The sequence below is a fragment of the Platalea leucorodia genome, assembly GCF_965183815.1.
Source record: "Platalea leucorodia genome assembly, chromosome: 11".
In the NCBI taxonomy this organism is placed as follows: domain Eukaryota; kingdom Metazoa; phylum Chordata; class Aves; order Pelecaniformes; family Threskiornithidae; genus Platalea; species Platalea leucorodia.
Genome location: NC_138833.1, coordinates 22,138,319 through 22,166,277, shown reverse-complemented (window position 1 = coordinate 22,166,277; position 27,959 = coordinate 22,138,319). Strand labels below are relative to the sequence as shown.

Genomic DNA, 27,959 nt, shown 5'->3' with positions numbered 1-27,959 from the left:
TTCCAGTAATAGCAGGGCAGGGACCTCTCTGTGAAAAGTCATAGAGCAACGGAGCGAAGTTGCCACCCTCTGCCAGCAGCAGGACGGGTGGCGGAGCGCGACAGAAGGTTGTGCAGGAAGGGCTTTTTACCAAGAGGTTGGTTAGGTTGTAGGTTTTCCCTGTTGGCACAGAACCGTTTCTTTAAGGTAGATGTTGGAGGAGCCTGGAGCTTCTGCACAGTGTGGTACTGCTCAGCAATACAAGCTGCTTTCTTCCGCAGGTCTAGTTTTACCAGCATCATGTTGTTCTGCAGTTCTGCCAGTGTCTGGTCCTGAGAAAGGGAAGGCAGTGTGTATAAAGATGTGACAAGTTGCCCAACTCCCTGATTACTATGAACTGCAGAGGATAAACCGCCTTTGCCAAAATTCATTAACTGGTGTGCTAAATAAGGCCACGCATAAAAGCTGCTGCTGTCAGCAGCGTAGCAGTTCAATAACAAAATAGGAAGAGTAAGGCTAGGAAAAAGCTGAATCCGTCCTGCTGCAAACGTGCTGCCATAGCAACTGTGATAGAGTGAAGCAGAGAAGGAAGTGAGAACTCCGAATTCTCCTGCTTTAAGTGCAGGCTGTCAGGTAACCGAAGAGGAACAATTTGGGTCTCCTTTGGAGAGTCAAATATGCAGGCTGACTCAGCCGTTGAAAAAATTAGCAATATAGCTCCCTTAACGTAATAGAGAGCATGTGCCTAGAAGATAAGTCATTTTTGTGTGCAGCTGCAAGAACCTAGCTTATTCTGCTGATTATGGCAAAGTGCGTAGACTAAATCCCCCCGTGCAGCCCACAACAGAACAGACACCTTACCTGTCGAGCCAGAATGTCGTCACACGTACAGAGGGCTTCTCGAAGTTTCCCTGCACTTGTGCTGTGGCAGCACGCCCTCTCTGCAGACTGAAGGGACTCCCCAAGTTTTTGTAATTCTGAACGCAGCAATCTGACGTTCTACAGGAGAAAGAGATTTAATACGACAGCTAGCTTTGACGTTGCTCTGCAAACAAAGCCACGCCAGGGTAATTCAGACATGCAGTACTGAGGGAGGATCCCCTCCGAGCGAGGTACGCTGTGATCTCCGGTCCCACAACCTTCCACATCTCTACTAAGGGTTTGTTCTCAACAGACCCATTTCAACTTCAACCATTTGTTTAAAAACCTGGAAGCAGCAGCTCCAAACACCGTTTAAACTGGCAACCACCCTGCCCTGCAAGCGTTCCTTCCTGTGACACAGAGATGGAGTTACCTTCTGTCCATCCTCCAGCTTCCTGTCTACGTCCACAGTAATGGGTTTGGCGGAGGGAGGTGGCTCCAGCAATTTCTGGTACTTGCGCAGCTCTAGGAGCAGACAAGAAGTAGTGAGCAACAGCGCATTCATAATCTTTCGGGCTTTCTGAAGTCGGGACTTCCCTTGAGACAAGCTGCCACAGGCAGGTTGAGAAAAGCTTTGAGTTTGTGCAGACAGGCACAGACATTCCAGGCTTCTCCCTTTCGGTGACAAAAAGGGACTTTAGAATCAGAGCAGGGAGATGATCCTGCCCTGAAGTCCATTTTCAGGTGGAAAATGAAGTGAAATCCTGTCCATCCATCACATTATTCCTATCATCTACAACTCAGAATAGTGGTTTCAGGATGAATCCAATGTACCCTACTGGAAAAAGTATCTCTCACCCTCTACAAGGATTGCTCGGGCATGGTTCAGAACCAGCGCAGCATCACGGCCTTACCTGCTGTTGCGGTATTTAACTCCATTTGACATTGCTCCAGTTTGGCTTTGGTATCTACCAGCTCCTGTTGCAGAGCGCACGAGGTAGCCACTCGCTTTGATCGACGCAAGCCTTGCCCCGAGTCCTTCTGCTTAGTATCCAGGCTCTCCAGTTTTTGTTTTGCCTCCTGCAGAGCAGCTTGGAGCTCCTCGATCTTCTCATCACGGTCCTTAGAAAGCAAGTTTGTTCAAATATTCAACCAGATGTTCTTAACACAGCTTTTCTGAAACTTGCAATCTCTTTCTTCCTGGTGGCTTTCTCAATCACATACTTCACCTGTTGGACCCAGCCTTTAATGTCCTTTAAGTGAAAACAGCAAACCCATTTCCTGGGAGCCTAAACCACTTTTTTTACAGCCTCTAAAGACAAGGGATTTTTTGAGAGTTGGCATCTTCAGAGAGGTCTGCAACAAGTCCCAGAGGCTGCTCAAATGCCATGGCATGAAAAATATAGACAGGCCCATACCCATCGTCCCAGCTAAGAGTAAGAAGAGAAATTCACAGAACTTGTGTTCGTCTGAAGAGTGCGAAGGAAGCCACCAGCAAAAAGAGTAAGGGGGAGGGAAGTGTGTTGAACAAACAGAGGAGTCAGAATGGTTGCACGTTAGCTTCCAGATTAAGGGCTGAAAATTAGAAAGCCTAATGAACAACAAAGCAGTAGACAAGAAGAGAAAATTGTGGATCAAGCTGTCGAATATCATCACAAAAAATACCACAAAACACAAAATCTTTCCTTTCAGTTTGCCTAAGTCACCTTCCTGGGCTCAAGTACCCCGAGTCCCCTCCCAACCCACTGCCACTTTCCTGATGTCCTTTCATGGCCCTGAACGAACCTGGATCTCCTCCTGGTAGTAGTCGGTCAGTGACTCCTTCAGGTTATTCAGTTTATCCTCGTACAGCTCCTCCAGCAGCTCCTTCTGAGCATCCACATGTTGGCTACAAAGAGAGCAAACAACTCCGTGTCAGGGTCTGGCAGTTCTTGGTACTCTAGCTCACCCTGAACGAAGGGAGATCGGGGCAAGCTGTACCTGCACCACTGCTCCTTCTGTTGCATGTGCTCCAGCATCTCATTGCAGATCTCCTCACGGAGGCGCATTTCTAGTTGCAGCTTCTCCTGCCGCTCTTGCACCAGCAGCTCTCGTGCAGCTTCCACTACACGCAACAAGTCCTGCAAGAAGGATGCAAACTCCATTGCCCACACTGCACAACAGAATTAAGATCTAGAATAAACTAGGGGATCCCGTATCTGTAGGCTGGGGTGATCTAGGTTTAAGATGCTTTTAGTCACTTGGAAAGAGGAGTTTTACCAGGTTTGCTCTTAATTCCTCTCCCATGAGATGGCTTAAACAACACGGCACTCCAGATGGAGCTGTCTCCAGAGCAGCTTCCCTACTGCGCTGCCCAGGGCTGCGCCTCCATTTGCTACCTTGACACATTACAACTCAAGTCTCTGTAGGTATATGACTTCCATCTTGATCTTCCAGCTATTCCAGCTGCCCGCTCTGAGTATCTAGGAAGTTTGATTATTTTTCCTCAATTTAGCCATCTCTCTTGTGTGTTGTGCTTAGATTTCCCTTGCAGAGTAGGGATTATAGGTCTGCACCCAAGCTCTTACTCTCCCTACTCCACAGATGACAAAGTGTTTCCAAATTAACCACATGCTTCAGATTTAGACCGACTGTGGAATGTTTTCCTCATGGATTCCCAGTTTCCTGGGTCCCATATCCTTCTGAGGTTCTCTGTCATCTCTTCGTGTAGTGCCGAGCTCCAGCCCCAGCTCCCAGGCCAAAGCTACATCACGTTCTTGCCCCTCTATCCATAAAGGCTGTAAAACAAATCACAGCCCACCTCCTTCTCATACATGGAGACATCTGCTTCATCCTCACTGTCTTCTTCCGATTCCACTTCTTCCTTTGCTGCTGCCTCCTGACCCTGGCTGGTTCGCCTGTTGTGCTCTTTGATGATCGATTGGATGGATGGAAGTCCCACTTTTGTGGGAGGCGCCTGAACAAGCTGAAGGGGAAAAGGCCATCGTTACAGGTCCACAAAGCCTGGAAGTTGCGTAGTCTTTAAACGCAACACTTCTCTGCAACCTGTCAGCCCGTTCAGTTTAGCAGAATCTGGAAATACTGTAAAGATAACAATCCACTGGAGAAGGACAGGGACGCCTTGCAAGCGTTCCCCCTGTCCTGTGACGGAAAGGGGCCCATTCCCACAGAAGATGTATCCTGATCATGCCGTGATCCTGGTGAGTGCTGCTTACCTGGCTGGCGATGGCTGAGAACTTGGCTACATACAGAGTTTCATCATACGTAGATGCGCACTGGTTAATGTTAACAATCATGCAAGAGCGCCCACGTCCAGTGAAGAAACCCTGGAACACACGGGTTAGCTTGCTGTCCCGGAAGGGAACCACAGTCTGCTTCGATCTATGGGGAGAGACAAGAGTGAGCCCATGGGGAAGCAAAACAGCCCGCCCCCACGCTCCCTGGGGAGATCTGGTACTCACTTGGACTGCTGGTTCTGGCGCAGGGCGGCAATGCAGCGACCCAGCGTGTGGAGGGAGGTATTGATGTTGTTTGCTTCTTTCATTCGGTCCCCGCTTTTCTGGTCCTTGCAGCGCTCTGACCCCGCGAGGTCACACAGGGACAACCTGAAGACGACGCAGGCGGTATTCATGTGACCTGCTGGGTTTGTCCTGTTCCAGCCAGGCTTGCAGTTCAGACACCCTGCGATCACCCGCCCTGCTCACCTTCCCAGCTTCCCCGTAAGGGCACAGAAGGCTCTTTTGGGGTGCGTGAGCTGTTGCTGGACAGAAAGGCCTACCCTAAGCATAGGGGTTACACGAGATAACAAGAACGTGAGCTTTGCAGTGTCAAGTTCAAAGATCCTTGGCCAGTCCTCAGGACAGCCCCTTCCCGGGTAGAGACAGCCCATTTCCAGATAACTACAGCCCAGGAACAGGCATCGGCAGCACTCAGATCAGCCGTGCTGCGAGGGTAGGGTTACTCACGTTTATTTTCATTCAAAAAGTGAACTACCTCAAGTCGTACTTTGCAGTACTCCTCACAAACTCCTCACTCAGTTCCAAGACTTAAGAGTGGGAACATTTACTCCTTCCAAGTACTTTCAACGTGACCTTCCTCAAGGTACTTCCCATACCCCAGATCCGCAACAAGAGACAGGAGAGTTGAGTCCCCAGAGAACACCCCCAAATCCTAGAGAGCATGAAACTTACTCGCTGATTTTTGGAACGATTTCACTGCTACCTCTTTGCAAGTGCAGAATCCGAATGGAGAAGACACTGTGACTGTAAAGAAATGTGCAAATGTTTTAAAAGGGAGACGCAACCTTTAAACGCCCCTCCGAATTGTATGTCTGCCTCAACAACCCCCCACCCCATCAGACCTGCGACTGGAGTTCTGGTTCATGTGGGTGCTAGCAAAACTCTGGTTTTTCCGACCCAGTTTCAGGAGCTTCCAGGCCTCATCAGCATCCCGGACATTGATCCAGTTCAGATCTGGAAAAGCAGGCACGCGTTGGGCAAGGCAGTTAGGAGACTGGGAGAAAACTTAATTATCTCAGCCCCGACTTGACCATTGCATTTCCTTGACATTAACAAACTTAACGTTCCCCTAATCCAGACATCTGAGACCTCCGAGAGGCCACAGAGGACATCGTGCTCCGCAACACATCACAGCTAAGCCACCCACCTCCTCACTCTTCAAGTCTCCCAGCAGGCCACTAAAAATATCTTTCAGGTAAATCTACCTTTCACATAGGGGTTGCCAGTCTGGTCTTCACAGAGCCGCAGCGTCTGCCTCTTGCGGTTCTGGCCAGGTAAAGCTGGTTCTAACAAGTCGTAGATTAACTCATTGTAAATCTCAAAGAAGGAGACCCAGATGGAGAACTGCACGTCTCCTGCGTTGGTCAGTGAAATGCGATCCAAGTCAGCCCAGCGAGGGCCCAGTTCTGAGGAAAAGATAAAGAAGGGGAAAAAAAAAAACTAAGTAAAAAAGTCAGGATTGCAGCTTTTCATGGATCCATGGAGATACCTTTCTTCAGGAACACTATCCCAGACTCAAATCTATTCTATAAACCTCCTCCCATTTGGACCTACACTAATGCCTGTCCCCAGCCTAAGATTCCCTTTAGCAGCATCCTCCTTTCTGTGCAAGGACTTTTGGTACACTTGATCTTGACTCCAGAAGTATAGGATATTTCAAACACGAAGTCTTCCCAGTATAAGTGAAGTTTTAGTCCTTGTTACCTCAATCACTCCATGCTTCTGGATACCAAATCAGTTAGTAGTTCCTACATTTGAAAGTCTGGGCACAAGCGCTCCATGCAACATGTCACTTGAGCACCCTGCTTGCCAGCTCTCCCCATCGCGTGGCGTTCAGCTGCTCAATAACCGTATCCCTTGTATGCAGTGAGTAGGTATCAAGTAGCTTTTCATTTCATGAGGCTTGAGTTACTATGCAGTGGCAAGTTCTTCGTATGTTAGCCAGACATACGTACAAAATCCTTCAGCCCCAACGTCCTTGTCTTTCAAAGGGAAAAGACTACAGCACCTTTGCTCCCTTACCCACAACACAGCATCCAAATAGCCATCACCCTTTCTTCCCCCATCCTCCGACAAGCAGCAGCAGGTAGTACACAGTAGGCTTCCAGACATACCTTCTGTCTGGCTGATGTCCGAATGGTTGGTGAGCTGGCTAGATGAAGAGAGGCCAGCAACTCCACTGTCAAAACTGCCACTGGTGGTGGCCTGGAGCTGCGATTCGGCGCTGTGGCTCCTCTTCAGCGGCGTTAACAGCTCCTCCTGGAAGGACACAAAGAACATGTGCGGGTCTGTAGTATGACACCATCCTTTCCCTGTTATTAAACCTCCGAGAAGCTGCACGCTTACCTCCCACAGACCGCCCCGCAGCATGGTCTGCTTCTTGGTCTCTTCCTGTCGCACCTGCCTGCTGTCCAGCCAGATCACCTCGTGGGAGAGGGAAGGCTTCAGGTCCATGGCCTGGTACAGCCGGTCCCCCACGCTGTTGAAGATGACCGCTAAGGAGCGGGGCAGAATGCCCCCATCTTTGTTGCTGCCTGAAGTAAAAACAACAACAGCAAGCTGAGGATTCACGTGTAGAAACAGACAACTCCCGCAACAGGCTATGAACACCTAGTGCTTTCCTTACCCTGAATGGTGTGAGTCTTCCCTGAATTGGTGATGCCGTAGGTGTAAACCAGCCAGTTCTGCCCATTCAGTACATCCTTTACCACCTGCTTCATTGTCTCATCAAAGAACAATTTCTGCCCCACATCTGGTCCAAAGATCTGCAAACAAGACGCATGAAAAATGGCCTCATGTAGCTCGTTCCTATCTTGTGACCGCTGATGGTTGGTCAAGCGATACCGCGTAGTCCTTCGGTCCCTCCGTGTCGTGGTTTGACCCCAGCCAGCAACTGAGCACCACCCAGCCGCTCGCTCCCCCTCCCCCTCCGGTGGGATGGGGAGAGAATCAGAAGGGCAAAAGTAAGAAAACTCATGGGTTGAGATAAGAATAGTTTAATAATCAAAATAAAATGAAATAATAATAACGATTAAAATTGTAGTAAAAAGGCAAACAACAAAGAGAGGAACAAAACCCAGGGAAAACAAGTGATGCAACTGCTCACCACCCGCCAACTGACACCAAGGCAGTCACCAAGCAGCGATCGCTGCCCCCCGGCCAGCTCCCCCCAGTTTATGTACTGGGTATGACGCCATACGGTATGGAACAGCCCTTGGGCCAGTCTGGGCCAGCTGTCCTGGCTGTGCCCCCTCCCAGCTTCTTGTGCACCGGGCAGAGCATGGGAAGCTGAAAAGTCCTTGACTGGTGTAAGCACGACTCAGCAACCACTGAAACATGAGGGTGTTCTCAACATTATTCTCATCCTAAATCCAAACCACAGCACTATACCAGCTACTAGGAAGAAAATTAACTCTATCCCAGCCAAAACCAGGACACTCCATTAGCCCCACATCATGAGCAACAGACCCACCAGTACTTCCAGTCTAAGCCCCCTAAGAAAATAAGATGTTCACTTGCTTAATCCAGTAACACCTGATATCACTATGGCCTCTAGTCTGTTTAGAGCCTCATGAACAAAACAAGAGTTTGGCATTTGCTGCCAAAAAACTTGGCAGGATCAGCTTAAAAAGAGAAAAGCTAAGGAAACGGCAGTAGAAACAAACTTAAGTAGAGAGGATTGTACGAGACTCCATAGTTCACGCAGTACACTGGAATCGGTGCATATTAGTAAGCCAGGTTTTCAAGCTGTAAGGCTGGTTTAAGCTTGAAAAGCTTCCAGATGGGTTGTTTGTCCCAGTTACCTGAGTGAAAGAGAATCTATGTGCTGCCTGTCCCACTCCACGTTCTGTGCTCCGCATGGTGAAGGAGTCCTTAGGGGCTTTTAGAAGTAAGGTCTCTGAATTCTCAATGCAGACACAGCCCTAAAGAACACAAAGCCCCATCATCGCAATGGCTTACAAGAGGCCGTAGCATAGACAGCAAAGGATGGTGGCATCTCCCAGCAGGCACGCAGGCAGCTCGGAGGCTGCTGCATTCAGTGTCTCACCTGGTCTTCCCCTTTTTCCACTTCTGTAGATTTCAGAGGTCGAACTCTCAGATACACCTTTATTTTTCCATTATTATCTTCAGCTACAGCCTACAAAAATCAGCACAGGTTAAACGTGGTGGCCAGAGAGGCAGTACACAACCACCCGTCACAACGCTAACAGGAACCACAGCATCGACCACGCGCGTGGCTACCTTGACTAGCGCTCAGTAACTAACGGACACTTCTCTGGTCCCAAAAACCCCAGCAGTGCCAGAAGCTTTCTTAGGCATTTCCAGGCACACCAGCATTTCTTTGGTTTATCTAGTGAATCAGACCAACAACCTGAAGACCTGACACCAAAACCAGCCCCCAGAGCGAGCACCACACTAAGAGGCATCGTGTTAAGAGGCAGTTACTGACTGTGCCCTTCGTAGCACAGGGCTCACAGCAGGAACTGCTCCCCCCAATCCAACATTTTGCTCTAGCCTCCTCTGAAGAGTCTCTGTTGGCCCTGCATCACACCACCTTTGTGCAGAGACACAGCAGCCGCAAGTCAAACCGCTGCCCTGTTTGTGACAGAAGAGCTCCAGCCTCACCTGCTGCGAGCCCTCCAGATTTGGAGAGATGGCAGAGAACTCCGACAGCAGGTCCTTGCGCACATCGGCCCCAAACCCTGTTGCTGTGGATTCAAGAACGGGGGAGGCTGCGGCATCATCATCAGAGAACAGCCCCGGGGAGGCGAGTGCTTGCGCCATGGCGTCTCACACGGCTCCTGGAGAAAAGGGGGCACAGCGAGGACGGGGTGATGGTACAGCAGCCTTCTGGGAGTCCAAGCTTTGCTCCCCACACACGCAGCCTACCACCACCGCCGTACCTGTCCATTCCCCACAAAAGCAGACTGCTACACAGAACCCTCCCTCCACACGCAGGCTGACACACAGGAGCTGCATATGCACACACGCACCCCCACCACCACACCAGACCCCAGACACACCACCTACACCCCCACCACCACGCCAGACCCCAGACACACCACCTACACCCCCACCACCACCACGCCAGACCCCAGACACACCACCTACACCCCCACCACCACCACGCCAGACCCCAGACACACCACCTACACCCCCCCCACCACCACACCAGACCCCAGACACACCACCTACACCCCCCCCACCACACCAGACCCCAGACACACCACCTACACCCCCACCACCACCACACCAGACCCCAGACACACCACCTACACCCCCACCACCACCACACCAGACCCCAGACACACCACCTACACCCCCACCACCACCACACCAGACCCCAGACACACCACCTACACCCCCACCACCACACCAGACCCCAGACACACCACCTACACCCCCACAACCCCCACCACCACAGGCAGAGACCACCACATAAGAAACCACACACACGCACACCCCCACCGCATGGGGGTACATAACAGGTACGCAGACCACCTCGCGGGACCCACACACACACACACACAGGCCGCCCCCCACCACACACACACCCCCAGAGACCGCCACACGCGGCCTGCCCACACCGGTACAGGCGGCCGCACGGGGCTTCTCCGCACCCACCCGAAACCGCCACCCCCCCACAGGCCCCCTCGCTCACCCTTCACGCCCGCAGACCGCTGCAAAGGCCCCCGCTCCCCTCACGGAGCCCTCACGGAGCCCTCACGGAGCCCTCACGGAGCCCTCACGGAGCCCGCTCCGCCGCCTCCCGCCCACCTCGCGTCCGCGCGGCGCCTACTGTTGGGGTTTCAAACCTCGCCGCCCGCCCGCTCCGCCAATGGGGGCCCGCGCCGTCCCGGCCGCCAATCAGCGCCCGCCGTGGGGGCAGCGGGGGCGGGGCCTGAGAGCCTCCCGGCGGGCTTTGCGCGCGGCTCCGCCCTGCCTCCCTGGGGCCGGGCGGGGAAGATGGCGGCGGGGACGGGCAGTGAGTGCGGGGCCTGTCGGGAGAGGCGGTGGGGAGCGGGCGGGCGGCGGCGAGGGAAGCGGCGGCGGCGGCGGCGGGGCTGGGGCGGGAAGGGGGGCGAGGGAACGGCCTGAGGAGAATTGAGCGGTTCGGCAGGGAGGGGGCGGGGCCAACGGTGGCGCGAGGGGGCGGGCCGCGGGAGGGCTGAGGCAATGGCCGGTGCGGCCGCAGGGGGGCGTGGTCAGCAGGGGGGCGTGGTCAGCGCCGAGGGGGCGGAGCCAGGGGAGCGGTGGGGCTGTGGCCGGTGCGACGGGGGCGTGGTCAGCGCCGAGGGGGCGGGGCCAGGGGAACGGTGGGGCTATGGTCGGTGCCGCCGCCGGGGGCGGGGCCAGCGGCCAGGGGGCGGGGCCAAGCGGTCGGGGTTCCGGGCTGGGGGTCCCCGGGGGCGCGGGTCCCTGCAGCCCTTCCATCTCCCGGCAGAGCACAAGCTGCTGAGCGCCGGCCCCACCGAGCCCTGGTCCATCCGCGAGAAGCTCTGCCTGGCCTCCTCCGTCATGCGGAGCGGGGACCAGAACTGGTAAGGGCGCGGGGCTGGGCGAGGGTCGCCTCCGCCGCTCGGGCTTTGCGGGCGCGGGAGGCTCCCCGGGCAGAGCAGGGGTTGTGTGCTGGGCCGGTGCGTGGCGGTTCGCCATGGCCGTTCGTTCTGCAACAGCTGGTCGCAAATGCTTCTGCTTTCTGTGTACTTTCTGTTCAAAACAAAGTTGTGCTATTAAAGATGGGAATATTAGACGCGTGCCTTGAAAATCTTTTTGCTGTTGTCATAGCTACTGTGTGAAAACAAAAAGTGTGTTAATCAGAACAGAGGGTAACGTTATTCCAACATAAACTGGAAGAGCTGAGTTGTGATGAAGGAAGGAATTTGATCACAGGCTCCTGTGCGTTGCTTCTGCAGTTGTAGCTCTGTTTTGCTGCCTTTTTCCCCTCACCAAAGTAAAGTTGTTGTGGAAATCAGCAGCTAGAAACTTGCTAGAAACTTGCTTTTCAAAGCAAGGGAGGGAAGCTGTTGTTTGTTTGGGAATAGGCAAATATTCTTGAGTCCAAGGGCTGTACTTCAACAATTCCCAAACATAATAGGGTAGGATGAGAGGGAACGGCCTCAAGCTGCACCAGGGCAGGTTTGGGTTGGGTATTGGGAAAAATTCCTTCCCCGAAAGGGCTGCCAGGCCCTGGCCCAGGCTGCCCAGGGCAGGGGCTGAGTCCCCATCCCTGGGGGGATTTAAAAGCCGGGGAGATATGGTGCTTAGGGACATGGTTTAGTGGTGGCCTTGGCAGTGCTGGGTTAATGGTTGGACTCAATGATCTTAAAGCTCTTTTCCAACCTAAACGATTCTGTGATAACAACTCATTGGCAAGTTCGTTGTGTTTATGGGGGCGATTCAGTGATGAACGTCAAGACAGGTCAGCATCTTTTCTCTGCATGTTGGTTGGGGAAGAAAGTAAGTTGACGGGGACTCGCCATTTCTCTCCTGTAGGGTCTCGGTCAGCAGAGCCATCAAACCTTTTGCAGAGCCGGGACGCCCGCCTGACTGGTTTTCCCAGAAGGTAAGATACTGGCATTTGAGTCTTGGAAAAAATGGGTTCTGCATGGGATATGCAAGACAGCTGCCTGAGATAATGTATTTGTTGTTTTTAAAAAAGATAGCAAAATTAATTTTAAAGAATCAGTTTTGTATGAATCAGATGAAATACATCTTTCTGTTTCTGAAATTAAATTTGAGCTTACAGTACAGTTGGATGAGGTTAAGGAAAAGACAAGGATGATCAAAGGCATGAAACACCTTCCTTGTAAGGGATGGCCAAGGGAGGTAGAACCCTTCAACGTAAAAAAGAGATGAGTAACGGAGACAGGACAGATGTCCGTATAATCAGAAGTGGCATGAAGTTGAGGATGAATAAGCATTAATGGTTAGTGGTTTGTCCAGTACAAGATTTAGAGGCTATTGAGTAAGACAGGAGGCAGGTTCAAAGCAAACCTAAAGAGGTTGTTCCTCGCCAGGCATGTAATTAATCTGTGGAATTCCTTGCCCCAGGAATTTGTGGATGCCCTTATATTTTGGTGTGTCCTGCTGTTTGGGCAAGCACCTGGGATTTTTGTTGTATAAGGGACAGAGATTAAGAGAATCAAGGGAGGAGAAGCTGGGGTTTTTATGATGCTTACAGTTTCTGTTAAGCTGTGAAACTGGCCTTGCTAGAATGTTATTTTGTTTTCTCCATTGAAATATTTGTGGTTCATGTTCACAGACAGAAACGTTACAGCTACAGTTTTCCTAATCATGCTTGCTTGCTTTGATTTTTAAATTGTTAGTTGGGAGCGTCTGTTCTTTAGCTTTGTTTTGGAGATCAGCCTGGGCAGTGCTAGCGTAAAAGAGTGAATATGCTTCCTCGCTTTGCACTGCACTGAATTACAGCCGTGGGGGAAAGTCTGGAGAAGACTATCAGATAGGTTCGTGAAGTGTTAGACCTCTGAAGAAGTAGGAGCAAGTGCCCTGTAGGCTTTGTTGATAGGTGTTTGCTGATGCTGACTCTTTGGTGTCCTCTGACTTTCTTTGTTTCTTCTTAGCACTGTGCCTCTCAGTATTCAGAGCTCTTGGAGACTACAGAGACCCCTAAGTGAGTACAAAGCCTGAAGCAAGCGCGGTCTGCAGCAGTTTGGGGTGGACTTGTCGGTTCTTACAGCAAAGGACTTGATAGCGCTCCTCCCAAAAGGAGCGTACAGGAATGAGGAGATTCAGTCGTGATAGCTGGGGTGGGTGGACAGTGGGATCAGGGTATGGCGGGTGGGGGAGATTGCCAAGCCCAAGGTATTTCTTAGAACATGCTTCCCATATCTCCTTATCTTGTCTCCTTTTTTCAGAAGACCGAAGTATTTCAGTAGCACATGGTTGTAAAACTGGTCGCTGTGTACTTGTTAGTGTCTTCCGTGTGCCCCTGCTGTCGTTACAACACACGGCAGGGTGACTGGGGCCTCTTTGCCACCGCTCCATTTGTGAGAGTTGCAGTGTGCGTTTGGGGCTTAACACAGCAAAAAGCAGCAGTTATTTGGCTGGAATAAAACACTACATATTAGTCTTATCGATCAGAAGCTTTACACATAAAATTATCATTCAGAACAGGGGTAGAAAAGACAGCAAGAGTGAGAAGGGGAAATGTTTTGTATTTGTCTCTATTTTGCAGTGGTTTCTTATAGTTTTGTTGTCAATGCTGTCGCTACAGCTTTGTGGTCTCAGATATTTCTCACTCCGTAATCCAGGCATTTTGTTTTGAGATTTCGCATCAAATTGAATTAAAGGCAGGATGTTTAAAAGTAGTATATGTTTGTGATAGTGCTGAATGATCTTCACCACTAGAGTTGCAAAGACAAAAGACTTCGTAGAGTTACTGAGGAAAAAAAATAGACGTTTCTTTGTGGGCAGTAAGAGTCTTCTCTGAAGTTGAACGATTGATTTTTTTCAGGTTGAGAATTTGCGGTGGGCTTGCATCTTTGCTCTATTCCTGAAGTCTTTAACACTGGACGCATTTAAGAATTAGATAAACTTTTCAGAAGAGATTGTTTGAACATTGTGCTGTCCAATATCATTTAAGAGAAACTGGAAGAGGAGGTTGATTTTTTTGCGCGCGTTTGTGTGAGGAACGAGACAGCAGCCGTTTATGAAAGGAGAAATGGGGTTTTCTGTGTTTCATGTCTGAACTGTTTTGGTTTTCTCTTATTCTATAGGAGAAAACGTGGTGAGAAGGGAGAAGTTGTGGAAACCGTGGAAGATGTTATTGTGCGGAAACTGACTGCAGAACGAGTTGAGGAGTTGAAGAAAATGATTAAAGAAACACAGGAGAAATACAGGTGTGTGGCAGAGGCATGAAGCTGCGGTGCACCTGAGAGTCCTGTCTTGAAAGAGTGGCCTAAGTGGGATGGTGCTGGGGTGAAAATGCCGCTCAGGGCTTATTGTTCAGTGATAAGTAAGAAGATTTTCTGATTACAGGCAGCTGAAGAAGGATGCAGAGCTGATCCAGGCCGGACATATGGATAACAGACTGGAGGAGCTGTGCAATGAGATTATGATGTGGGTTATTTAATTATTTCCATATTATGCTTTTTTCTGAGATTGTAGTTGCCTGATGCTGTGTTTGTCAGACACCTCTTGCTCCGCATACGTTGGGTTAGGAGAAACAGGGCAGCTGGGCAGATGCTTTGGCCTCTGAGGGTGGACTTAGTTTAGATTGGGGGGCACCAGCTTGTGCGGAACAGCTTTTGGAGTTTCTCAGTGAAGAGCTCGGTGATGGCTTGCAACATCGTGCTTGCCTCCTCCGTTTTGATAATGAGCTGGAAGTGAAATTCCCTGCCAAGTGTGTCGTTCTCTGACCCTGCCAAGTGCATCGTTCCCTCACCGGGCTCTGACTCTGCTTCCCTCCTCCGAGGGTCTGAGCCTGAGTCTGCAGGGGCAGGTCGCTATTTGGAGAGAATAGGGTGGGGGTCAGGAAGCTGCAGGAGGAGCCAAGGGGAAGTGGGACACCGTGTGACAGGAGGTTTTGGTTCCGTATACAGAAAGAAGAAAATGGAGGAAGAGGAGGCAGAAGTCAAGAGGAAGGCTACAGATGCTGCTTATCAGGGTAAGCTGGAAATGAGCTTCCTTACTCCTCCTCAGAGAGAGATGCGTATGTTCATAACAACATTTGGGAAATATTTAAGTCTTATTAAGACCTGTTCAGAAGGAATTCCGTGACCCTAGGAGTTCGAAAGAAAGATTATATTCTCTTTCCAGCAGTGTATTTGCAACAGGGCAAAATGCAGAGACTTCTAAGAAGGGAATAAATTCTGTAGAAAAGGTATATCTAAGAGGAAGCAGGATTAGCAAGGAGCGCTCTGTTAGAGTGTCAGGCTTCTCACCCCTTTAGTTTTCCCTACAGTTTTAGTATTGTCTGAAGATAAAGTGAAGAGAGATTTATTCTGAATGTTTAATTAATTTATAATTCTCGGGGCAATTCAGTGAACTAACCTACCAGTGGTGGGAGGTGGTGACTACCCAACTGCTACAGAAATCTGAAATTAAAGGGCATTACCCAATGCTAGAGTTTTATTTGTGAACTGAGCGTAGTGTGGTGCAAGAAATTCCTACAATATAAATGGTTTTCTTAGGGTTCTTCAGGATAAAGTCAGAGGTGACTCTCAGGGACTGTCCAAGATGGAGTCATGGAATCTCGCTTTTTTTTTCTCTTCTCTTCCAGCTCGTCAGGCCATTAAGAATCCGCCACGACGATTAACGGGTGTGATGGTTCGCTCCCCTGCGGGCTCAACCTCCCCAGGGGGAGACTATGCTCTGGGAGATCTGTCTCAGCCGGCTGTGGACGAGGCCAGTCCGGGGGTAAGGATGCTTCCCATGGTAAGAGGGAAGGACCAGCCTGGGACATGGGGCTCTGCGTCCATCATGGAACAGGAGCCTGGGGAGAAGCCCTTGCCTTGTTTTGCCGACTTTTCGCTGTGGTAGTGCTGTAGTGTGGTTGATGTACAGTGCTGCTCGAGATACGTGTCCTCTTCCGTGTCTGTGATGATCAGGTGCCTGGATCAAAGGCTACGTAGGGGCAGCAGTGGGTTGGCCAGGCAGTTTTCTGTGTGTGCCTGGGAAATGGCACTACAGGGCAGGGAAAGGGTGCGAGCATACGCCTGGAGTAGGTGTAGCGAGTGAATGGAGTAGGTGTCTGTGGCGTGCTGGATCAATGCTCTTGGGGGAAGGAGCAAGTGGGGCTAGTCCGTGTGGTGGAGTGTGGCTTTGAACAGTGTGGTTTTTCTCTTTCTCAGGTCACTCCAGGGACATTGCCCAGCACCCCAGTTGCCTCCTTCATTGGAATCCCTGACACCCCTCCAGGCTCTGCTCCCCTGGATGCCCCCATGACCCCAGTCACTGATGATTCACCCCAGAAAAAGATGCTAGGACAGAAAGCAACTCCGCCTCCTTCCCCTCTGCTCTCAGAGCTGCTGAAGAAGGGCAGTCTCCTGCCCACAAGCCCCAGGCTGGTATGGAGCTCTCTGCTCATATATGCAAGCACACAAACAATTAGCTCCAGACTCTCCCACTGAAAAAGGGGGAGCTGCAAAGGCTTTTTAAAAACATACAGTTTTTGTGAGAGTCCCAACAGAAGTGGTATCTGAGAGATATAATTACCCCTGTGAGCCACAGAGGTGGGACCCTTTCCCAGCAGTACTGTGGGTGCAGGACTGCAGGAATTATTCAGCACGTAGGACTGGCTGTCTCCCTCAGTCGTGTGGAGCTGGAGTTGCAGGCTTTGCTAGAGGAAATCGTTCTCTCCGGAGGAGGGGGCGTTAGTCAGCAGCAGCCCGATCAGTCTCCATGGAGGTGATCTTGGTGATTCCTGCTTTGGGCTCGCAGTTCTTCTTTACATCTTGGCAGGAAGCTGAGCTTCAATATTTGTAATGGGTCTTAGCATAGGAGTATGGAGCCCTTTAATGGGTTTATGACCAATATTGAAGTGCTTCAGTCCTCTCATAGTTGTAGACAGTTATTAAAATCACGGTGATGACAAGCTGCTTTGACCCTGCTGGTGTTAGTGACCCTGGAAGTCGTCGGAGGGCGACCATTGCTGGCACTTTTCAGAGCCCAGTTTGAAAACAGCAGCCATCAGCCTGCCCGTGGCACGGATTCCCTGTGTTAGTGCTTGTGTGATGGAATAGGTGTATTGCTGTTGACTTTCTTTTTTTTTTAATAGTCAGATTTGGGGTCTTTTCTATTTGTTAGCTTGGGTAAATGTTCCATGGGTTCTATGTTTGCAGGGTGCAATGTAACGTAGGGTGGAGCAAGGAAAGATAATGGCTGTGGAAGGCTGGGTTTTCTTTGTATCGACAGGGCTGTTTTACGTCTGCTTCAAGGTCCGTCATAGGTTTACTGCGTGACCTTGATAGAGTTACTTGCCATCTTGGTGCTTCAGTTGCCCTCAACTCAAAATAAGGGATAATTCCATGCCATCTCAGGGGGTAGAGAGACCGGTGTCTGTAAAGGATTGTGAGGTCCTTGAACAGAGGAACTAAGGTAGAGCAAATGATGTATTTGGCCTAACTTCAAAGGAAGGTGGCACTGCAGCTGCATTGTAGCTGAAAACAGCAACTAATTTCAGACTGTCACGTTGTGCTCTTGCATAAGGGGCCTCAGGCAGGCACTAGACTGGACAAAAAGCGCAAAATAAATGCTGAGACAGCAAATGACTGACATATTCGTGGAGGTGCAGATCTGGCAGAGAATCACTGATGTGGTGGTATCTCCAGGAGCTTCAGTTGTGTCCTCCTTTGGCAGGTCGGTGAAAACGAAATGGCAGTGGCTTCTGGTCACATGAACAGCTCAGGAGTCCTGCTGGAGGTAGGAAGCGTCCTTCCAGTGCTGCACAGTGGGGAAATGCAGTCGGCACCTGGTGCTGTCCCTGCATCTCCTGCTGCTTCAGGTAACTCAGGACTCTCCCTGTACAGTTCTCCCTTCAGATGTTCCCTCAGACTGTTCTGTGAATTCTCTTTGGAGGGAGACGAGGGACATCTGGCCTGGCTGGTTTTGGGGCTTCTTTATGAGTTGTGTTCCTGTTTCTGTATCCCTGTCCCTCTCACCCCTACTGTTTTTTTAAGAAGACTCTAATCCTTACAGAAAAAAGGAGTGCCTTGATCTGAAATGACCAAAACAATTAGACTTGATTCGGTCCTGGTCCATGCAGTCTAGTTTGCTGGTTTTGACACTGGCTTATACCAGGCATTTCAGTGTAGAAATAAAGGGTTAGTTGACCGGGAGTTGGGGAAAAATTGGTCTGGTATCTGATTCTCAAACTGCAGCTCCCTGTGAATCTGGAGAAGTCACGTGTCTTACCTCTGCTTTAGCTTAGAGGTAAAGCTTAGAGCTCTGTTCAGGATTAGACCACAGGGGACTGTGAGCTCCCGAGTAAGTTCCACAGAGGGGGGTGAGAGGGACAGTGCAAGAGTCTTGGCACTGAGCCTGTCAGAACAACGTGCCTAGGGTGAAGTTTCTTCTCAGCTCGTGCTAACCAGTGGTTTAGTCACATTGTCTGCAATTTAGGATTTCTGCCATTCATTCATGTATAATTCCATATGAATAATCTCACTTTCCTTATCCATGTCTGTTCTTTAAGACCTGTTAATTTGGTCCAAACGGTTCAGTAAATTCAGGCTGGAAATGACAGCTGAGTGGCAACCTTTGCTATAAGAGGAATTCTCCAGGAAAGACCTGCAAAGAGATCCCCTTCGCTCCCTTCCAGCTCCTGTGATGACTGTTTGTCTTGGCTTACCTTGTGTGGCTCTCTCAGCACTGGGTTTCAGATTTCCCCTAACTGTATTGGGATGAGCCTTTGGAAGGGCATCTCTCTGCATGTGTGGCTTAGCCTGTCCAGCCCTTACGTTGAACACGGTGTCCCCTGGTCTGCATGATTCTGTCTCAGACTGCACACACAAAGGAGTCGTGCATTTTTGGTGCGGGTTCTCCCTATAGCTTTCGGGACCGTTTATAGGTACCTCTCAGTGTCTTTTCCCGGAAGGAGCCACCAGACAGCGAAGGGCCCAGTGGTGGTTTTGTGGACTTCAGTGGTGGCTGCTTCTTGCTCATGTGCTTTTCCCTTCTACTCTCTGTTAGGTGCTCCTACGCTTTCCCGGCTTTTAGAAGCTGGTCCTGCACAGTTCACCTCACCTCTTGCTTCCTTCTCCGCTGTTGCCAGCGAACCTCCAGCTAAGCTCCTGCCACCCCCCGTAGAGCCTGTGTCCCAGGCAACCATTGTCATGATGCCCGCGCTGTCAGCACCCTCCGTTGTGCCACCAGCTGCAGCTCCAGAAAGCGTAGCCACAGGTGCGTTCCTAAACTACGCACTCGTAGGTCATGCACTGCTGGAAAACGGAAATTCCCGTGGGATCAGCACCCAGCGAGCCGGCCTTTTGTCACCTCAGACTCGCCATCCTTGATGAAAGGATGGTTACGGCTGGGTTCTGGAACAAACAGATGGTTTTAAACAGGATTTGCTGGGTGGGGGTGGGGGTGCTAATGGTATCTTGCTGGATTGTGGTTCAAGGGCTGGAATCTCACTTTGTCTCTACTGTGGGAAAGCAAAGCCATATTTGTCTTTTGTTTTTCTAAGCCATGCTGTTGTGGGTGGACCTGGGATACTTGCGGTTGGTGCCTGGTCTTATCTGCTGCAGTATTTGTTTATGTGGGCTTGGCTTCTCCAGATTGGTCTCTGATTGTCACCCTCCTCCTTGTGCAGTGAGCCAGCCAGAAGCCTGTGTTTCCATGGAGGCAGTGTCTGATTCCCATACCGTGACCGTGTCCATGGACAGCAGCGAAATATCCATGATCATTGATTCCATCAAGAAAGAGTGCCTGGGTTCTGGGGCTGGCAGCACTGCGGGGTCTTCCAAAGATCACTGCATGGATGGGAAGGAAGACCTGGATTTGGCTGAGAAAATGGATATTGCAGTGTCCTATACGGGGGAAGAGCTGGACTTCGATACTGTTGGAAATATTATAGCCATCATTGAGGACAAGGTAAATGAGCAAAGGAGAGTGGCAGTGCCTTTTGCTCCGCATCCAGTTAGGTTAATCTCAAGTGATTACTGTTCACCAATTTAGTTAGTTTAAACAAGCAAGAAATAACTATTCCAAAATGCACATTCTTGCCATCGTTGTCCAGATCAGTAGGAAATGACCCTATGACACCACTGCTGCTAGTCTGCCACGTTTAGCCTGGTGCTCCTCTTCAGAGTGCAGAAAGAAATCTCCCTCTTCCTCATGTTGGGTAGGGTTTGGGTCATGTCTCTGGCAGACAAATGAGCGCCGCTTGCAGCAGACTTTCCAGGAGTGCTGTATTTCTGAAACGGAAGCTCCACGGGAGACTCCACAGGGAGTGATACGAGTCTGGCTGCGAAAGGCAACTTTATAAACCCAGTAGACCCTGTTTTCCACAATTGTCTCATTACCAAATAACGTGAACTTTTTTTTTAATCCCTCTTTTCTGACCTTGGCCTGCACTGCTGTGTGTTTGTTTTGGCAATAAAGGTAGACGACCACCCTGAAGTCCTGGATGCAGCAGTTGTTGAAGCTGCTCTGTCTTCTTTCTGCGAAGATACCGATGACCCTCAGACCCTGCCTGGCCCGTGGGAACACTCAATTCGTCAGGAGCATGAGAAACAGGCCCAGATACCCCAAGTGTCTGTGACGGTGAAGCAGGAGAGACTGGAGTGTGAGGAGCCAGAGGCAAAGGGAATTCGAGACCTCATGGGCATTGGCGAGCTGGGATCAGAAATAAAGACAGAACCTGCGGAGCAGGAGCAGAATCAGCTGGGCCCTGAGGAAACCATACCAGCCACCGCAAGAGTGACGGAAACACCAGAGCTTAGAAGTCAAGAGATAGAAGAGGATCAAAGAGCAGCTGTAGCAGCAGGAGAGACTTCTGAAATTGAGATAGAATCGGCCAAGGGAGAAGACGCAGTGCACAATACAGTGAAGACAGAGGTATGTGAGCAGAGAGGCTGTCTGGAACTGGTGTGGGGAAAGAAAGGAGCAGTTGTGGCAGGTAGGAGAGAAGTTTAGAGGAAGGATGACTGCTGGGTTGGAGGTGACCCTTCAATGAATGTGAGTGACTGTTTTCTGGGGAGTCGTGCTGCTGATCCGTTCGATCTGCAGAGAAGCTCTCTGCTTTAGGCAGTACCTTTATGTACCTCCCCCCGCCCATGTGCAGAATTGCTGTTGGGAAGGTGCTCAGCGAGCTTCATTGCCTTGAGTTAGGTTAGGGTGAGTGAGATGTGCCCACACCTTCACTGAAGTAAGCTGACACAAACATCTAGATTTGTGCATTTCTCTTCCCTCCAGACCCCACCTGATGATGATTCATCCCCTCCACAAGTCCCAAATGTGAGTGAAGACTCCTCACAGGCTGATGTTCAGCACAAATTTGAGCTGTCAGGTAACTTAATTCAGCTAGGAAATCTTTTACATGCAACATTATTAGCTGGATAGATGGCAGTGATCTGGTTCAGGTTTTTTGGGGAGGAGGGAGAAAAGATACGTGTAGGAACAGTGGTAATTACTGCAGGACAGTAGGCATTGGTGCAGGAGCTTTTGTAGGAAAGACTGCTTTGGAGAATCAACCTTTCTGCTTTTCTTTCTTTCACAGAGTCAATGAAGGAGGAGGCCCAAGCCCTGTTTAGGAGTCAGATGAAGGTAATTCTGGATTGGTTGTAGTCATCTTGGGTTCGTTAGTAGCATCTCACTGCTGCTGCTTCCTGGCTCTCATCTGCTGAAAAGCAAAGCTTTTCAGCTTTCTGCACTGAGAAGAAAATCGGGCAGTCTGCAGTGGGAGCTAAAGGGGAGATTGCTTTGGGCGCTGTAAAGCTGCGTGTATGTGTGTGTCTGTCTGTGCGGGGCGAGGCAGGGCAGGATAGAGCGATGAGGACTTTGCGAAAGTGCCCGTACAGTTGTCAGCAGCCGTAGCAAGAAAATCACTTTGCTTGCTGAACCATAGTTGCTTTGGAGACTCTGAGTTGCTGCTGTAGCTGGCTGTGCACGCTCATGAACCCTCTGTCTTTCAGGATGGGCAGGGTGAAGAGGATGATGAGGATGGTGCCAGTGAGGCTGCCAGTTTGGAGGAACCCAAAGAAGAAGATCAGGGTGAGGGATATCTATCAGAGATGGATAACGAACCCCCCGTGAGTGAGAGCGATGATGGCTTCAGTGTCCATAATGCACCTTTGCAGTCTCACACGCTGGCCGACTCCATCCCCAGCAGCCCAGCCTCCTCGCAGTTGTGAGTATCAGCGAAGCTCCCAGGCCCGCAGGGGCAAATCCCAGGCTGTTTTGTGGAGGGAGCGTAGGGTTCTCATTTCTGTGTTGCTGACTGAGTGCGTCCAAAGGGGGAATTTGTTGGTGATGTGTGTGATTCTCGCTTACAAGTGCAAGTGTGCAGACAGCGCCATAGTACCAGGCCCCATTTTTTTCTTTCCGTCTTTGGCGTGGGTTAGCGTAGGCGTGTCAAAGGCACAATAAACCATAAGGTTTCTGCTCCGAGGCAGCACGCAGACTCCTGAAGGAAGTCCTGTTCTTTTCTTCCCAGCTCAGTGTGCAGCGAGGACCAGGAAGCAATACAGGCCCAGAAGATCTGGAAGAAAGCCATCATGCTAGTTTGGAGAGCAGCAGCTAATCACAGGTGAGTTTGATGTCTTGAGAACTGGCAGAAAGAAGTGACTAATCCTAGACAGGTCTCTGCTCTCCCATCTCGGAAGCTGGTCTGCCTCGGTACCGGGAGAGGATGAATCATATTGTTACTGGTAGCAGACAAATAAACATGAGAGCACGAAACAAATATTTACCAGCAAGGATGGGGCACTAAGCGGACTCCTTCTCTCTGCAGGTACGCCAATGTCTTCCTACAGCCTGTGACTGATGATATAGCACCGGGCTACCACAGTATTGTGCAGAGGTGAGTCTCGGCAGTCTTCTCTCATTAGGACTCTGTATATTTGCATATTTGCGTAGGGATTTCTGGCAGGAACGATGTAGTTTTTGGCTGCCATGCAGACTGCAAGACTCGGAAAATTATTTTTTTCTGGCATGATTCAGTCAGAAACAGGTTTCCTCAAGAAAAGGGTCGTCTTCAGTAACAGATACGCGTCTTTACACAGCCCTGTCTTTGAATGAAGTACGCTGACTTACACAGAACATTTTTTATCAGTAAGGTGGTATGTGACTGATCTGCTTCTCCGAGTTTCTGTCCAAGGGTAGGATTTAATCTTTGAAATTCCCAAGACCTGTCTTCTTCAATCAGCACTTTTTACTGCCCCAGGTAGTGGACTCTTCTGGAAGAATTACCAGAATCCCCTGCTAGCCCCCAAAATCTCTCCTAAACCATTCAGTGGCTGCAGCTCTAGCTCCTTAGTGTCTCCTCCAGTGATGCCTCTCCCGAGGCATCTGTGACGCCGTTGTTACCATTCATGGTAACTGGTGGACAGTTTGTGTCTTCTGACCCGAGGCCTTGGTACTCGGGAACACAGCCTGTGTGGGGGAGAACCTATTTGGCTAAATTAAATAGATGGTTTAACGAGACGTGTCACAGACCCAGGGCTGTTCGCAACAGAGAGGGGCAAGAGTTAAATATTTCTGTTGCTGTTTTGACTGCATTTCTTTCATAGGCCAATGGATTTATCTACCATCAAAAAGAACATTGAGAATGGGCTGATACGAACCACAGCTGAGTTCCAGCGTGATATTATGCTGATGTTTCAAAACGCAGTTATGTACAACAGCTCTGACCACGATGTGTACCACATGGCTGTGGAGATGCAGCGAGATGTCCTGGAGCAGATCCAGGTAAAGTACAGACCTGAGGCCAGTGCAGGGCAGAGCACCTGCCTTGGTCCGTAGGGATGAGAAAGACTTCGGGACGTGAGACAACAGTTTCACTCACGGTGTCTTTGAATGAAGTAGTCCCATCTTTCCCTGCATCTCTCTTGTGCTAGCTCAGGTGTTTGTGGTGAACTAGACTGTGGATAATTTAAAACTAACACAGCAAAATGTTTTTTAGGTTCAGCCCAGACCTATTTCAAATCTAATTTCCTTCAGGGAAATGCTTAGGCCAGCAAGAACCAGGGTGTGGTTCAGGAACAGAAACAAGCAACAAGAATGGTGAATGACAGGGGACGCGATTGCTTCTTTTGGTGGCTGTGCTGGTTTGTGCTGGTTTAAAGTGTACATGAAACTGTGTCCGGTGAATATACGCCACTTAAAATTTCTGGTGAAGTAGAGTGGCCCAACTGGCAGGGCTAACAGAGTTTGAACTGGGGTTTTATAGTTCCTCAGGACTTGTGGCTCCTGAGGTAAATGGGGGAACTTATTCTGAGCAGCAGACAAGGAACTGAAACTGCCTCTGACCCAATCATTGCCAGCCTGTGGTTTGCGATAGTTAACTGACACACACTCACTGAGCTTGTTTTGCCTGAGAATCTTAAGAGAGTGTGGTTTTCTTGCAGCAATTTCTGGCCACACAACTGATCATGCAAACATCGGAGTCAGGGATTAGTGCAAAGAGCCTGCGTGGGCGAGACTCCACTCGCAAGCAAGATGCTTCGGAGAAGGTGAGAGTGCTGCACCCTGTGGAAGGGCACTCGGTATCTTTTGGAGAATCCCAAGATACTGCATGAAGTTCCCATACCAAAGACAGGCAGAATGTGTTTTGAGATTGCAATGGCTCCGGCATCTTCTTGTGAACAAATTTTTCTTTAAATGTGGCCATTGCTTAGATTTTAGCTCTGGAGCTGTACATCGTCCCAGAGGCAGGTCTTATGAATTATTTCTGTAATCCCAATACCTCTGTTCCCTGTTTTTAAAAACAAGCGATGAAAAGTGTAGGGAAATGAACAACAGAGTATTGGAAGAGGCGTGATGTGGCAGGAAGGTGAAGGTGTAGAGAACTGGAAGACTAGCCTCTGCCGTGTTCTTCACTTCCTACTCAGATTTTAGAACCAGGGAATCACTCCGGTCTGGTTTGCTGTGTAAAACACACCAGAGAACCTTTGACTTCCACACTGATCTGAACTAATAGCAGTGTAGATATTTTTTTTTCCTGCTGTAAGGACGCATCCAGACTTGATTAAGTGATCTCAAGTGCTCTCAGCTGGTGCACACGACATTGTGACAGCAAGGACTGCCTGGCTGGTTGTAGTGGCGACTGCACAGTGCAGAGATTGTTTGGTAGACCAGGCCTTGCCATGGCCAAGGAGGGAATATCCCTTTCCTAGCTTTCTGCCTCTCGCAGCATCCCTCTTTTGTCCGTTTTTATGTTCCTGCTGCATAAGACTGATGCCATGTGGGAAAGGGAGTGGGGCACATGTTTCTCTATGCTCGTGTGTGGGCTCAGTGCTTCTATGTGGTGTGTGCATTTCCGTATCTGATATCTGATAAGTCCTTCTGTTTGGCCTTTTAACAGGACAGTGTCCCAATGGGCTCTCCTGCCTTCCTTCTCTCTCTCTTTGTAAGTATTGAAAGGCTCCAGCAGTACTGCAGTACTGCTGGCAGTGTGCTCTGCTCCTTGTCTGGGTGATCGCTGCACTGTCACAGCACCCTTAGCGTTGCAGCGGTGTGTGTTTAACTCAGGGGCTGTACAACCACGATCGCTAGAGAAGAAACATCTCAGTCCCTTGTTCTCAGCGTGGGGGAGTGGGAGGGGCTTCAGGCTTTTCTTCTGGTTCCAAGTGTTCTCGTTCTGTCATCTGCCTTTGCTTTTTTCCACAACTTCTCTCCTGCTTTCTTTCCATGTAAGTGGGAAGACAGACCAAGTGGTGCAGTACTGTAGTTCTTACATCTCTCGTGCTTATACAGCAGCCCCCTCCGCACGTTCGAGACAGTGCAAAGGGTCTTGGGAAGGTGAGGAGTCAGCTGTGTACTCCTTTATCATTCACGGTCCAGAAGGGAAATAAGATGCTCTGCAGAAATACCTTGCTCTGTGCCTGTGGTGATCTGGAAGTGTTTGGAAAAATATTCCCTCCGGGAAAACCCCAAGTCTCTGAGTTGCGGGGAGGAGAGAGGGGAGGAAGATGGAGAGTTGTTTTTTTCTCTCGCATATATCTAAAGACAGAGGAGTACTCCAGGAGAGTCAGCATGTCAGCCAGAGGGAGAGGGCAGCGGATCAAAGGAAGCTCTCAGCTCGCCTTCTACTCATGGAAAGGAGCTGTGCGGAGAAACTAGGGAGCTAGTGCCAGGGTCACTCAACTGGAGGAGCACTTCCCGTAGGGATCAGCAGCTGATAAGGTAGGTTAGTCAGCAGTTTCCTCTTCCCATCTTAAGAGCCAAGCTAGAATCTGCCACTTAGGAGAAAGCCTGCACTGCACAGGCTCCGAAAGCATCTGTCTGCGCGAGAGCCCTGTTGCCTCTCTCTGCCCTGGCTGCCAGCAGCGCACAGAGATGCTGCAAATCCAGCACCTGTGCTGTGTCCAGAGCGAATTGTAGGTAGGTCTGCAGGCAGGCCGCCCCGGGCCTTCGTAGGGCAGCTTCCCTTTCTGCTGTTTGGAAGGCGTGAAAAGTTGTTACCAGATGTGCAATTCCTTACCTCCCCGAGTGCTGGAGGAAGTCTTTTTGCGTTTAGGGTTGCATAACTCGCTCTTTTTCTTTGCCTTGTGACTAGGACGGCGGCACCAGAGGGCGTCGCTGTGCCATCGAGGCAGACATGAAGATGAAGAAATGATGCTGCAGGCAGACAGAAAATCCCAGCACCTGGCATCCAGAGCTGGAGCGCAAGCAAGATGCTGTTAACAGCTGTTGGGAGGAGGAAGAAAAGCTTGCAGGTCCATTTCTGGAACCTGGTCCGCCTTCTTCGCTTGCCCCTCTGGAAAGCAGCGTCTCGTCGGAATGTGTAACCCAAAGAAACTTCCCTGGAGGGGAAGACTAGCCCCCCTGCCTGTTTTAGGGCAGTCGTCTTGGGCTTCATCAGTGTTCTGGTGTTAGCTAGCAACTGGTGGCTCGTATGTACTGTAATGTGAAGTGTACAGATTTTTACTAGTGATGTGTAAATGTGTATGTATATTAAAGTCTGGGAACAAATACAGTGTACAGCGTGCAGTGTACTTAGCATCGCAGCTCTGCAGTGAGGAGCCCTGGGTTTGTACAAGGGTGCGTACGTGTCTTGAATATCTGCAGATACAACTCTCTTCCCGTCATCCATATAGCACCCAAGCACGGCAGAGCTTTGACACTAGAGACAATCCGTTAATCGTGGGAATGTTGGATGGAGGGGAAGATTCCCTGCTTGAGCGTGTGAGAATATGGCACTGTTGCGATGAAACGGGAGATCTAACCATGAGAAGTTAAATACTACGGTCTTGTTGGAGCTTTCCTTAAGAGACCAATGCACTGAAACGTACCTTGCATTCTTTCCCCAGCAATTTGTCGAAGTGAGAATCTCCTGCCATTCCAGCAGCTGTAGGCATGCTAGTACCTGGTTTCACACTGGAGCTTGTCAACTGTTTCTCTCCACTGGAAATTACGGTTCTTTCCCTCAGCAGCACGGATGCTTAACTGAGTTTTAAGTTCTTTCTGACAATTTTCAAGCCACCTTCTTATTTTCTGCTTATATGACTTGTGAGGTGAAACTTGCGTATTTTCTGCCCCCATGAACTTCCAGGGGAAAAAAAAACTGAACCAACGTTATCCTTCCTGATGCTTGCAGCGGCTGGGAGTGGGCTGCGCGTCTTTGTGCAGCAGGTACAGGGCGCAGCTTTATGACACAGAAGTTGCAGGAAACTGAGCCGCTGCGATTAAGACCAGAGGGATTTTTACCTTACCTTGATTTTCACAAGTTTTGTGTTGAAATTGGTTATGCCTGCTGTGTTGAGTCCCATGTTTGGCTGAGGTGTATTTCCATCAAGAATCACTCTACGTTTGATGCTAGAAATGTAGAATCCTTTGGTTTGCTGGCTGAAATTGGGAACTGCTGAAATCCTTCACTGCTGAAATTGGGAACGAATTTCTGATATGGACTTTTATGGCCTCGGTTTCCAGAGATGACAGGTTGTTAAGTTCATAGCACAAAAAGTTACAGGTTTC

The 27,959-nt window shown here is 50.0% G+C and overlaps 2 protein-coding genes across 5 annotated transcripts; one reads left to right on the top strand and one right to left on the bottom strand.

Annotated features, from left to right (window-relative positions):
- Window positions 1-38: 38 nt before the first annotated feature.
- KIF20A (kinesin family member 20A) lies at window positions 39-9,143 on the bottom strand (the record flags this gene model as incomplete). The annotated part of the gene is made up of 18 exons (XM_082323799.1): window positions 39-311; window positions 841-978; window positions 1,274-1,365; window positions 1,755-1,962; window positions 2,626-2,728; window positions 2,821-2,960; window positions 3,641-3,805; window positions 4,056-4,221; window positions 4,302-4,445; window positions 5,031-5,102; window positions 5,201-5,312; window positions 5,564-5,764; window positions 6,473-6,617; window positions 6,705-6,892; window positions 6,985-7,123; window positions 8,162-8,281; window positions 8,407-8,496; window positions 8,985-9,143. The coding sequence occupies 18 exons, from the start codon at window positions 9,141-9,143 to the stop codon at window positions 39-41; spliced, it is 2,655 nt and encodes an 884-aa protein (XP_082179925.1).
- Window positions 9,144-10,311: 1,168 nt separating this feature from the next.
- BRD8 (bromodomain containing 8) lies at window positions 10,312-27,893 on the top strand. Of its 4 annotated transcripts, none has more exons than XM_082324495.1 (22): window positions 10,312-10,344; window positions 10,804-10,900; window positions 11,856-11,925; window positions 12,944-12,993; window positions 14,099-14,221; window positions 14,361-14,441; window positions 14,924-14,988; window positions 15,604-15,740; window positions 16,175-16,390; window positions 17,682-17,826; window positions 19,014-19,223; window positions 19,636-19,916; window positions 20,427-20,882; window positions 21,240-21,333; window positions 21,544-21,590; window positions 21,959-22,173; window positions 22,480-22,572; window positions 22,777-22,845; window positions 23,555-23,732; window positions 24,392-24,496; window positions 25,348-25,392; window positions 26,542-27,893. In XM_082324495.1, the coding sequence occupies exons 1-22, from the start codon at window positions 10,326-10,328 to the stop codon at window positions 26,599-26,601; spliced, it is 2,856 nt and encodes a 951-aa protein (XP_082180621.1). In that variant the 5' UTR covers window positions 10,312-10,325; the 3' UTR covers window positions 26,602-27,893. The 4 variants fall into 4 exon arrangements, with proteins under 4 accessions (XP_082180621.1, XP_082180620.1, XP_082180622.1 ...); XM_082324494.1 differs by lacking the exon at window positions 26,542-27,893 and adding an exon at window positions 25,992-26,317; XM_082324496.1 differs by lacking the exon at window positions 25,348-25,392.
- Window positions 27,894-27,959: the final 66 nt, after the last annotated feature.

Bases quoted from the DNA above. Each gene is read 5' to 3' on its own strand.
- BRD8 (XM_082324494.1), top strand. The intron at 11,926-12,943 runs GTAAGATACTGG...GTTTCTTCTTAG, and splicing joins CTGACTGGTTTTCCCAGAAG to CACTGTGCCTCTCAGTATTC. The intron at 23,733-24,391 runs GTAAAGTACAGA...GTTTTCTTGCAG, and splicing joins ATGTCCTGGAGCAGATCCAG to CAATTTCTGGCCACACAACT.